Raw genomic sequence first — 12,093 nt, 5'->3', positions numbered from 1 at the left:
CTTTCTTTCTTTTCTTTTTTTTTTTTTTTAAGATTTTACTTATTTATTTGACAGACAGAGATCACGAGTAGGCAGAGAGGCAGGCGGGGGTGGGGGGGAAGCAGGCTCCCTGCTGAGCAGAGAGCCTGATGTGGGGCTTGATCCCAGGACCCTGAGATCATGACCTGGGCCAAAGGCAGAGGCTTTAACCCACTGAGCCACCCAGGCGCCCCTACATGTATCTTTTTAAAGTAAACATTTGCTTACAAAAATATTTTGAAACATAATAGTAAATATAATTTATAATGAAGGTATTCCATGAATAATTATTATAAATATATGGCATTTGGTGCATATTTATTCAATTTGTGTTGAATTACGATACTTTTCCGCTTCATCCCAATAAAACATGGCTTTAATGAGGTCTGACTCATTTAGGACGAAGGAAAACAATTCACTGTCTTCTTTTTTTTTTTTAAGATTATTTATTTATTTATTTGACAGAGAAAGATCACAAGTAGGCAGAGAGGCAGGCAGAGAGAGAGAGAGAGAGGGAAGCAGGCTCCCTGCTGAGCAGAGAGCCCGATGTGGGACTCGATCCCAGGACCCTGAGATCATGACCTGAGCGGAAGGCAGCGGCTTAACCCACTGAGCCACCCAGGTGCCCCACAATTCACGGTCTTAATCTTTCCCTGCTTTCTTGCAAATATGCTTTGCTAGGAGTGACTGCAATGCTCCTGGAGAACAATTATCATTCCATGCTCTACTGAGACTCCATTGCTGAGACTCCTGTTCCTCGAACATACACTGTGCTCTCTACCTTTCGCCTGTTTGCCTGTGCCAAACCTTCTCTCAAGTCCAATTCTACCCATCATTCCTAAGTAAAATTTCTGCTTTTGAGCCACTTCCACCGTGAAGAATCTCTGACTACACAGTCAGAAATACCTCCTTCCTCTGAACTCAGAGAGTAATTATTGTCTCCTTACCTCTACCATTGTTCTTACTATTGTGCACCCCCTCCCATCTAGGAAAGCACTAGGTGGTATCTCAAGAATGATAAACACAGAATCCCCGATAGAAAATGACAGCAGATAACTTCAAAGACCCTTTCCAACCCTCAGAGGGCATTGTTCGGTAACTGATACACTACTATCACTCTCATATAAAAAAGAATGCTTTATACCTGCCATGGAGCAAAACACTCTAGGGGCTTTTCTCCGATATTTGTTCCTATCAAACTTCTAAAAAAAATACTATTTAAAACCTTTCCCTTGAAAACTGATTACTCGCAAGATTTATTTATTTTTATTTTTTAAAGAACTTATTTATTATTTATTTATCAGAGCGAGAGAAAGCAAGTGCACATGCAGGGTGAGCAGCAGGCAGAGGGAGAAGCAGGCTCCTCGCTGAGCAAGGAGTCCAATGCAGGATGCGATCCCAGGCCTCTGGGATCATGACCTGACCTGAAGGCAGATGTTCAACCAACTGAGCCACCCAGGCATCCCACTCATCATAAGATTTTTCGAAAATGATTTATTTATTTTATTTTAGAGAGAGGGTGAGGGACTGTGTGGTGGTGGGACAGAAGGAAAGGGAGAGAGAGAATCTCAATCAGACTCCTCGCTGAGCAGGGAACCTAACACAGGGCTTGATCCTACAACCCTGAGTTCATGACCTCAGCTGGAATCAAGACTCAGACACTTAACAGAATGAACCACCTAGGTGCCCCAATTATTTACAAGATTTTCAAGAAGTTTTCAATATCAGCTTTAAACATGACTTAAAGGACAGTCACTGATATGCCTATGAAAATGGAGTTAAATCCAAGTTAAGTCTCTCAAAATGTGTTTGCAGTCTGTCCAGACACTACCAACAGAGCCAAAGTTATATTAAATTGCACAAAATTCCTAATAGATTAACATTAGTTTAAAATTCTTTTTGGCTGAGAGAAAAAATGAGTCTTGAGTTATAATTAATGAAGCTCACTATTTTCTTCGCTTATTTTAAATTCACTGTTTCTTGTTATAGTTCAAATGAGGTAAATATTGACTAAGATCTTTCAAAAATTGTCAGTTTGTTCTGAGAAGCTGGCAAAACGAAGCTATCATTTATGGGTTGGGAAAAAGCCTGGATAAATTAGTTCTACAAAAAATTACCCTCCCCCAAATCAGCCCATAGGCCCTCCAAATGTTCTAGTATAGCTATAAAATTAAAATTGCTATTTTCAACATTCTAATATACAATATTGTATACTTTGTGAAGGGAAAAAAAAGGCAAATTGGAAGACTACATATGTTTTCCCTAAGCTTTTAGAACTATTTGGAAAGCTTGAGTAGAAATTCATCTTTTATACTTAAGAAACCTCCCAAAGTATTTAATTAACATCTGTTATATTCCCTTCTTTTTCTGTTTCGGAAATGCTCCGATACACAATGTCCTAAGGCCTTCATGAAGATATCTCCACTACAAAGGAAAAACGCCTAGTTTTCTTTCTTTCTTTTTTTTTTTTTAAAGAAAAACGCCTAGTTTTCTACTTATGGTTTTATACATCCTTGTTTGTTAATCATACTCTGGCCAAAGAAAATGTATTTTCCTGGCCACTTTTTAAATTTCAGCAGTTTGGTGATATCATTTAGAGAGTACAACTGATAGACTCATGAAATTTTAATACTAGAATTTTTAATGCTAGGCAAATGATCTTCAAGTGAAAAGGGAGTTCATGGGTCAAATGGAGAAAATAGTGGCAGAGCTGTGTATGCAAAGGAAGTCTTCTATAGCATTATTTTTTATATTATGAAAATATTGTAAACTATTAGTTATATTTTATAACCTTATTATGACCTGTTAGTATGTCATGAAATCAATTTAATGGAATATGGCTACCATTCTCTAAAAAATAGATCAAAATAGAACATATTAGATTTGACTAGACTCACTGGAAAATATCTGAATATACTGTATGTAATAAAGGAAATTATTATTTCATGAAACCCTTTTTCAGTAATATATAAGCCTCTCATTTCTTATCCCCAAGTCCCTTGGTCAATCCATCCATCCATCCATGAACATACATGTACAACTACATATGCTACATATTGGGTCACAATATAAATTGTATTTCTTAGTATAAGTAGCAATAAAAAAAATTTTAAGCAAAAGACTACCAGTTCTCCTTCCACAAAATTATGCCACCTATACAGTAATAGCTTCACATAAAAGAGACGAAATCTTTAGAAATTCTTTGATAGATTTCTATCAGTAGCCTCATTACTGGATTAAAATGTAGTAGAGCAGTAATTTGATAAACTGGTGATTTGAAGAAGGAAAACCACCAGGGATAAATTCAACCAACATCAGAAGTTTATAGCTACCTTAATGGTTTCAAATAAATGAGAGTCAAAGTCCACTGTCCAAACACTTTACTATGCAACCAGAGTGCGTCTTCTCTCAGATATCCAAATACTTATTTTTGGTAGTTCCAACCTTCATTAACTCTTTTTGGGAGAGCTTTAGCAGCAGGGCCGTATAATGAGCACAAAAGGCAATACTGAGGTCCAACTTGTTCAGTGACAATATAGGATATTATACCATCATCCTTCTATAACAAATTAAATGTTGGTCCTTGAGTGGGAGCAACAGAGTAACTAGAGAAACTAGGAGGAAAAAAGACAAGATATTCCCTGGGTCTAACCTAGACCTACTGAACCAAATCTACAGGGATGGAGTCTAGAGTCTGTTTTTGTTTTTTTTTTAAAGTTCCTTAGTGAGTTCTTTGACAAATCCATGTTCGAAAACATCTTCTATAGACACAGTACAGTTTATCTGTTCCATATGACCTTTTAAACAAAAAAATTTTTAGACTTTTATTTATTTATTTGAGAGAGAGAGAACACAAAGAGAGAGGGAGAAGCAGACTTCCTGCTGAGTAGACAGCCCTACAGGCCTTCATCCCAGGACCCTGAGATTATGACCTGAGCTGACAGCAGATACGTAACTGAGCCACCCGGGCACCCCCTTCTATTACATTTTTAAAGAAAAGTTGGCCTCCTTCCTTTACCCTTCCAATTTTTCATGCCAGAATCTTTGCAGGCATCCTTGAGTTCCTCTTTCCTCTTCCTTCAGAATATATTTAGAATCTTTCTACTTCTCACCTACTGCTACCACCCTAGAACAAATCCCCATCATCTCTAACGAGGATTATTACAACAGACTCCCTGCTTCCTTCCTTCCCTCCTTTTGTTAATTCCTAATACAGTCGTCAAAGCGATTCTTTTAAAACTGATATAACATCTTGTCACTGCTCTGGTCAAATCTCCCATGGCTTCCCCGTTCATAGGAGGTATAAGCCCTTACCTGCCCCATAAGGCCCTTTACTCTCTGATATCTTCTCTTACTATTCTCCCAACTATGCAGAGTTCCTTGACTCTTCTTGGAATACACCAATCATACTCTTGCCTTAGGGTCTATGCAATTTCTGTTTCCTCTGCTATGGAAATTCCTTCCCAAGATAACAACATAGCTAAATTTCATGCTTTTTTTAAGTCTTTATCGAATATCATTTTCTCAGTAAGGCCCAACCTCATCATTCCATGTTAAATTGTAATTTGCATTTCTTGTTCCTCAGCATTCCAACGTTGCCCTACCCTGCTGGGGTTTTTTCCCCCCAAAGCACTTTTCACCTTCAAACTGACTACATAATTTACTTACTTATAATATTTATTATTTATTTCTGTCTCCCTCCATTAGAACATCAGCTCCACGAGGGCAAGAATCTTTGTGTATTTTATTCTTTGATACATCCCAAGGATCTAGAAGACTGCTTGGCACATAGTAAGTAATCAATAAATAACTGGTGAATAGGAGCACCTGGATGGCTCACTTATAAGAGTGTGTGACTTTTGATCTCAGGGTTATGAGTTAGAGTCCCATGTTGAGTGTAGAGTTTACTTAAATAAATGTTTAAAAACTTAAAAAAAAACCAAACTGGTGAAGAAATGGAGAGACAGTGAGGCTAACCAAGATCTGGAACTCTCGATCCATTCCAATTAGCCATATAAATATTGAAGATCCAATTGTGAAGTTGTAATCTTTATATTGCCAGTACCTCTGGAGGTGGCTTCTATTCACTAATAGAATGCAATGATGCAATGATGTTTAACAAAAGGATAAGCCAGTGAGAATATCAGATCCATTTTTAAAAATATCTAAATCAAAGTAACTGAGAAATAAAATTGCAGACGTTTATAAAATAAAATTGCAAAGTTTATAAACCAATGACTTTGTGTAGAAAAACTTCTTGTCTTAAAATAGAGGAATTTCAAACACTGCTCAGAATATCTGAGAAAGTTCTGGGGGTTTTTTGTTTTTTATTTTTTTTAAAAGATTTTATTTATTTATTTGACAGAGAGAGTAGGCAGAGAGGCAGGCAGAAAGAGAAGGGGAAGCAGGCTCCCCGCTGAGCAGAGAGCCCAATGTGGGGCTCAATCCCAGGACCCTGGGATCATGACCTGAGCTGAAAGCAGAGGCCTTAACCCACTGAGCCACCCAAGCGCCCCGAGAAAGTTCTGTTTTTAAATAATATAGTAACCTGGTGCTTGGCAGTTAAAGACATCTGGAGCAAAAAAGCATTTTCCTGTTTCTTCAGCAATCAAGGCATAGTCCACCTGGCTGAGACCACTCACAGCTGGCAAAAACAAGTTCCAGAGGCCTTCTGCTTTGGCCATTTCCTGTCAAGGTGATGAATATGCCAGAGTGATCATAATTTACCATGCACTAAAATAGTTTATTTTTAAAAGATACTGCTATTTATGCTTCTTGCAACTTAAAAACACTTATGAAGTTACTTGTTTTATTTACCTTACCTAAAACCAAATAGTTACTATCTCATTAGAATCAACAATTTCCTGTTAAAGAAATGCCCTTTTCTCCAAGTTTCCTTAGATTTGGCTGAAAAACTAAAATTGCTTTCCTGAGTACCTCTTACTGAATTATAGTTATTACAGAATCTCCCACATTTGAGTCTAAGTATGCCAAACATACTATTGTGTATATTTTAATTTCTTATGTGTGTTGTGGTTAGGATTTAAAAGCATGAAATTTAGACGAAGTGCATGTGGAACAAATGTTCTGCTTGACTTCTATTGTAATTTTGCAACAGATGGTAGTGAGTGCTGTTGATCATATTTTTTCTTTCAATAGCTGTAAGAAGTTATCGTCATCACATACCACATACAAAATGCTATGTAACCTACTTTGTATACTATAGGTTCTGTTCTTAACTTTCTTTTTAAAAAGTTATTACTGATATATTTATTCTCCATATATATAACAACAACAGCAATGACAAACTAAGGTTTCAAAAAACATCTGCATATTCATTTTCCAACATTAAATGCTTTCTTGTTTTTCTTACCTTAAGTTTATCAATCACTAAAGGTTTTTTCCATCTGTCCGCTGAATTTTCATTTTGAATGTAGAACTCAATTACTTCCTTAAAGTAATAATAAGAAAAAAAGTTCATTAGCTAAAGTTAATACAAAGTAAATAATGCCACAAACTGCAAATATCCAAAGTAAACCTATTTAGATGAAGAAGCTTTTCAAACTGCTATTAAATTAGTAATATTTCTTTCCAAAACCAGATACAGGAGTATAAACAAATTTAGAGGTTTCTTGCTCACAAAATTATGCTACCTTGATATTAGATAACAGACTTCCAAAATCTTGTACCAAGATTTAGTGTTCCCTTTTTAGCAATATAGCTCACTGGGTAGTCATAGGAACCCCTCTCAAAGTAGCACAACTAAGAATGCCAGAGAAAATATTTAAAATAATGAAAAAAAAAAATACACGTAATGAATAGCTGTGCTGGAAGAACAATAAGGAAATTCCTCAGGGGCCAGAAATAAAAAAGCCTGACTCTTCAGGTGTTACTAAAGTACTTGTTTCAAGCTACCATTAGCAAAAATTAGCAAAACTAACAGTGTAACAAAACTGAATCACACTCCCCAAAGACTACAGACAAAAAAAAAAAAAAAAAAGTCATATGTAGAATAAAGTATTTGTGTCCAATAGATTTAAAGAATAAAGGAAGGAATTAAAAGTATGACAAAGGTTATCAAAATTGGCCAAATTTGAAAAAGGACAACAAAAAGGTAAAAGAATCAAAAGCAACTTGAGGAAAAGAAAAAACACATTAATTAAATTTAAAAATTCAAGCAGTGGTTCTTATAAACAATTGAGAACTGAATTCCCAGTACAACAAATGAAGGCAGAAATCAGTGTTTTAATGTCTTCAGTTGCTAAGAGAAAATAACTGTCCACCTAGAATTCTATGTCTAATAAGACAATCTTTCAAGAATTAGGGCAAAATAAAGGCATTAGAGATAAAGAAACAGAGAGAATCAGAATCAGAATCATTACTTCCCTCTCTTGAGCAAAAAAGGAAAATAAAAAGAAAAAAAAAATCAAAGAAAAGGTTATTAGCAGATTCTCATTAAAGGAACTTGATCCTAAAAGAAATATCTGAGTTGCAAGAAGAAACAGTAAATAAAGTGGTAAATACATGGGTAAATATAAATTAAAAACTAGCCACACCAAACAGTAATAATAATCACTAATTTGTGCAACTAAAATAATCAAGATGAACTAAAATATGGATTGGGAAGGCATTTTCCAATATTTTGCTGTTACAGAATCTCTATACCTAATTTTTTTTACTTATGCTAGAATTATAAATTAAAATCTGTGACTACAGTCACAAGGCCACATTACAAAATTATTTTCTAAAATTGTTCCACTCCTTTATAGTCATATAATACACAAAACTGTTCTTTTTATTAAGCATGGCTAGTCTAGGGAAATGATGTATTTAGTGAAAACTACAAGAAGACAAAGGACAGCTCTTTTTCACCAGGATGAAGAGCATTCATCATTTCTGTCAGGAAGTCAGTTGAATTGGAAGTTTCCTGTTTAGGGTTGTTTATTATGTCCATCCCTTGTACTGCAGTAGAAACAGTCAATGCTATAATATATTATGCAATACATTTACAAATTCCTCATCTGTGACTACCTCTTTATGATACTAGAGTTCTGAGAAATTAAATCACCCAATGTTTACATAATTATTTAAAAAATTTGTGTGATTTAATACTTCCTGTTCTAAAGTCTATCCATTTAGAGATTTGCAAAATCTGTTTGTATTGTGGTAGAAGTCAGAATTAATGTAAAATCTCATTATAAAGAGGGTTTCTTTAGTTCTTAGAGTATGAAAAACAGTATATTGGTGAAAGGAGAAAGCAGAAAATACACTTGATGCCTAATCGATTCCCCCCAAATAGCACCTTTAACATCTAACTTCCTCATAACTTACTGAGATACTGCTTTGCAGTATGTTAGTTCAGAATCTTAAATCTGGGCCTACAAATAATTTTGTAATATAATAGACACCTTAAAGTTGTCTATTAGAAAAAAACAATAGCTCTTTAATAGTACATTACACTTAAGAGGAAAATATGACTAATGTTATCTTTATATTGTAAGTGTATTCTCAAGACTATGTTGCTAGTTCTTGTATTAAATTATATTTTTTAGGACTTCTTATCCATTTTATTTATTTATTTTTTTAGAGAGAGAGTATGCACATGTGGTGGTTGGGCAGAGGTACAGAGAGGGAGAGAGATAATCTTAAGCAGGCTCCACACCCAGTGTGAGCCCAATGCGGGGTTTGATCTTATGACCCTAAGATCATGATCTGAGCTAAAGTCAAGAGCTGGGTGCTTAATTGACTGAGCCACCCAGGCCCCCTCCTTACCCATTTTAAATAGGAAAAACTGCCTTTTAACACTTTCATAGATATTGGGTTCTTAATGTTCTTACTTTATGAAATCCAAGGAATATCAAAGGTCATTAGAGTAGTTTAAATAAAGCTTATTTTTTCCCATTATAAAAATTAGAAAAATTGTAAAAGTATTGAGAAAAAGTCATCAATGGTCTTACTAAAGATGTATACTGTTAAAATACTGGTGTATCATATGACATTATCTTGTTTTCTAGATCCGACTTTTAATATTTATAAACTTAGTTATAATACTGGATAGGATTTTATAGGCTTTCTCCCTCCTATTTTGAAAAAGTTAATCACTTTTCTCCAGGTATCATTTCAAATGTATATGTTCACAGACAAGGATTAGTATTGCTCAAAATCATTCTACATGATAAAACATTTTTACAGATGTTGGCTTAAGATTTTTGTGTTTAATATTTTATTTTTTAAGATTTTATTTTTAAGTAGTCTCTATACCCAATATGGGACTCAAACCCACAATCCCAAGATCAAGACTTGCATGCCCCGATGACTGTGCCAGCCGGGTATCCTGGTTTATGATTTTTAATGAAAGAAAAAGCCCATGTTATTAGGCATGGATATATTCTAGATTTGAACTATCTGCAAAGACAAAATTACTGTAGCTTTCCTTGCCACAGAAATATTGACAATCTTCTGTTAAAGCTATAGATTGCTTTTTTTTTTAAACTTATAATAAAGCATTTTCTTTTACATTGAAAAACTTTTAAAATTTATTCATCTGAGGCAGAGAAATACAGGGAGAGAGCATGATCAGGGGAAGAGGCAGAAGTAGACTCCCGCTGAGCCAGGAGCCCTACTCAGGGCTTGATCCCAGGATCTGGAGACCATAACCTGAACCAAGGCAGATGCTCAATCATCTGAGCAACTGAGGCATCCCTAGATTGAAAATTCTTTGTAAATATTTTAATAGCTGCATAATATTAAGTTTACCAGATATCACAACCCAACTTGTGATACTTCTTTTCTCTGCTTCATGTATCCCTTGATTTCCCATTCACATTTATAAAAGAAAGAGCAAGACCACATGGTTTCTTCTGCTAATTCTGCCCTCTCCTTTGAATAGTCGGCTGATTCCAGGCAAAGCATGTCAACAAATATGTTTCATTTTAGGGTGAGCAGGCAGAAATCAGGCAGGTTGATAGGCAAGCTGGGGTTTACACCAAACCCCTATTTTTTTTTTAAAAGCCCCCAAAATAGAGGATTCTAGAGCACTAACCCTCATGTGAAATCCTGGCTTCTTGGAATAGGCAATTTTTTTTTTTAGAGTTCTAAGTTTATTACTCATAGTTTAAATATTCTCTGACTCATTTTCAAGCCAGAGTAGTAATTGTACCCCTGCTACAAGGATTACATAAGTTACTACACTTCAAGCTCTTGGCATAGTATCTGGCAGAGGAGTAAATTCTTAATATAATAACTAGTGTTGATTCACTGTCTCTCTCCCATTTGACTGTGAAGAGAGTAACTTGTCTTCCTGGCATAATATCATCATGCTTAATAAGACTTAATATCATCATGTCCCTACCATCAAGTACACTGACCAGCACAGAGAGGTGCTCAATGTTTGCTGAATGTCTGAAGGAAGTATTTTTTGAGGGTAGAATTTACGCAAAGTCTGAATCTAGAACACATGCTCTAAGTTCAGGTTTTCCATAGTGTTCCACACTGGCTTCCTTCTCTTTGATTTAGGCAAACTGTTTAACATCTCTGGGCCTCAATTTCCTCACTTTGTTTTTCATTTTATCTTTTTTCAAACTGGAGTGGTTAGCATGCAATATTCTATTTGTTTCTAGTGTACAACATAGTCATATGATCACCAAGATAAGTCTAATCATTTGCTTTTTTAGAGGACTCTTGCAGCCTTCTGTATGAAGCAAATGCTACAGCTAGGCATGGGGTGTTACAGACCTACCCCTGCAGCCCATCTACAGGTTAATTCTTCAGTCAAATCTTAATTTTGTTTTCCCTTCTCACTCTTGCTCTCCATACCAGCCCATGACAGGGGACTCCATTGTAAAACAAAAGAAAACAAAACAAAATGGTTACCACCTGTGCTATAGCCTTCTCTTATTTCAAAATGATTTTGAGCCTCACACCAGTCAGAATGGCTAAAATTAACAAGTCAGGAAATGAGAGACGCTGGTGAGGATGCGGAGAAAGGGGAACCCTCCTACACTATTGGTGGGAATGCAAGCTGGTACAACCACTCTGGAAAACAGCATGGAGGTTCCTCAGGAAGTTGAAAATAGAGCTACTCTATGACCCAGCAATTGCACTACTGGGTATTTACCCTAAAGATAAAAACGTAGTGATCTGAAGGGGCACGTGCACCCAAATGTTTATAGCATCAATGTCTATAATAGCCAAACTATGGAAAGAACCTCGATGACCATCAACAGATGAATGGATAAAGAAGATGTGGTATATATATAAAATGGAATACTATGCAGCCATCAAAAGAAATGAAATCTTGCCATAACATGGATGGAACTAGAGGGTGTTATGCTTAGTGAAATAAGTCAATCAGAGAAAGACAACTATCATATGATCTCCCTGATATGAGGAAGTGGAGATGTAATGTAGGGGGCTTGGGGGGTAGGAAAAGAATACATGAGACAAAATGGGATTAGGAGGGAGACAAACTATAAGAGACTCAATCTCACAAAACAAACTGAGGGTTGCCAAGGGGAGGGGGTTAGGAAGAGGGTGGAGGGGTTATGGACATTGGGGAGGGTATGTGCTATGGTGAGTGCTGTGAAGTGCATAAGCCTGGTGATTCACAGACCTGTACCCCTGAGGATAAAAATACATTATATGTTTATAAAATAAATAAATTTTTAAAAAGATTTTATTTATTTGTTTTTCAGAAAAGGGAGGGCAGGGAGAGGGAGAGGCAGGCCCCCCACTGAGCAAGGAGTCCAATGCAGCATTCGATACCAGGACCTGAGCTGAAGGTGGACACTTAACTGACTTAGCCACTCAGGCATCCCCCATTCTCTTTTCAAAACCTTAGTCCTCTGATGTGTCCACTCCTTTTTTTGTGCTTTTAGCAACTTAATTCATTTTTCAAAAGTTTTTTTTAATGTTAATGGGATTTTATTTGAGGGAAAGCAGGTAAATGCCGAACTCGGTCTGCCATCTGAACCAAGTGTTGCATTTTTTTTAATACCCAAAAGTTCAGAATTTTAAAACTCAACATTCTATATGTACTATATGTATATATAGATCAAAAGTCTCCATGGGGCACCT

At 35.9% G+C, this 12,093-nt stretch overlaps 1 protein-coding gene across 4 annotated transcripts in view; it reads right to left on the bottom strand.

The window, feature by feature from the left end:
- Nucleotides 1-12,093, bottom strand: part of ACAD11 (acyl-CoA dehydrogenase family member 11) — a 103,704-nt gene that overhangs the window by 55,410 nt on the left and 36,201 nt on the right. For all 4 annotated transcript variants that reach the window (XR_006385040.1, XR_006385039.1, XM_044252362.1 and 1 more), the window contains exons 10-11: nt 6,392-6,469; nt 5,567-5,705 (exon numbers count right to left, since the gene is read on the bottom strand). Coding sequence is in view for 2 of the 4 variants with exons in the window: in XM_044252362.1 (XP_044108297.1) it covers nt 5,567-5,705; nt 6,392-6,469 (217 nt within the window). In the remaining 2 variants the exon portion in view is untranslated. The remainder of the gene's footprint in view (nt 1-5,566; nt 5,706-6,391; nt 6,470-12,093) is intronic.

The sequence above is a fragment of the Neovison vison genome, chromosome 6, assembly GCF_020171115.1.
Source record: "Neovison vison isolate M4711 chromosome 6, ASM_NN_V1, whole genome shotgun sequence".
NCBI lineage: Eukaryota > Metazoa > Chordata > Mammalia > Carnivora > Mustelidae > Neogale > Neogale vison.
The sequence above is the reverse complement of the archived record's forward strand: the minus strand, read 5'-3'. Positions and strand labels throughout refer to the sequence as shown.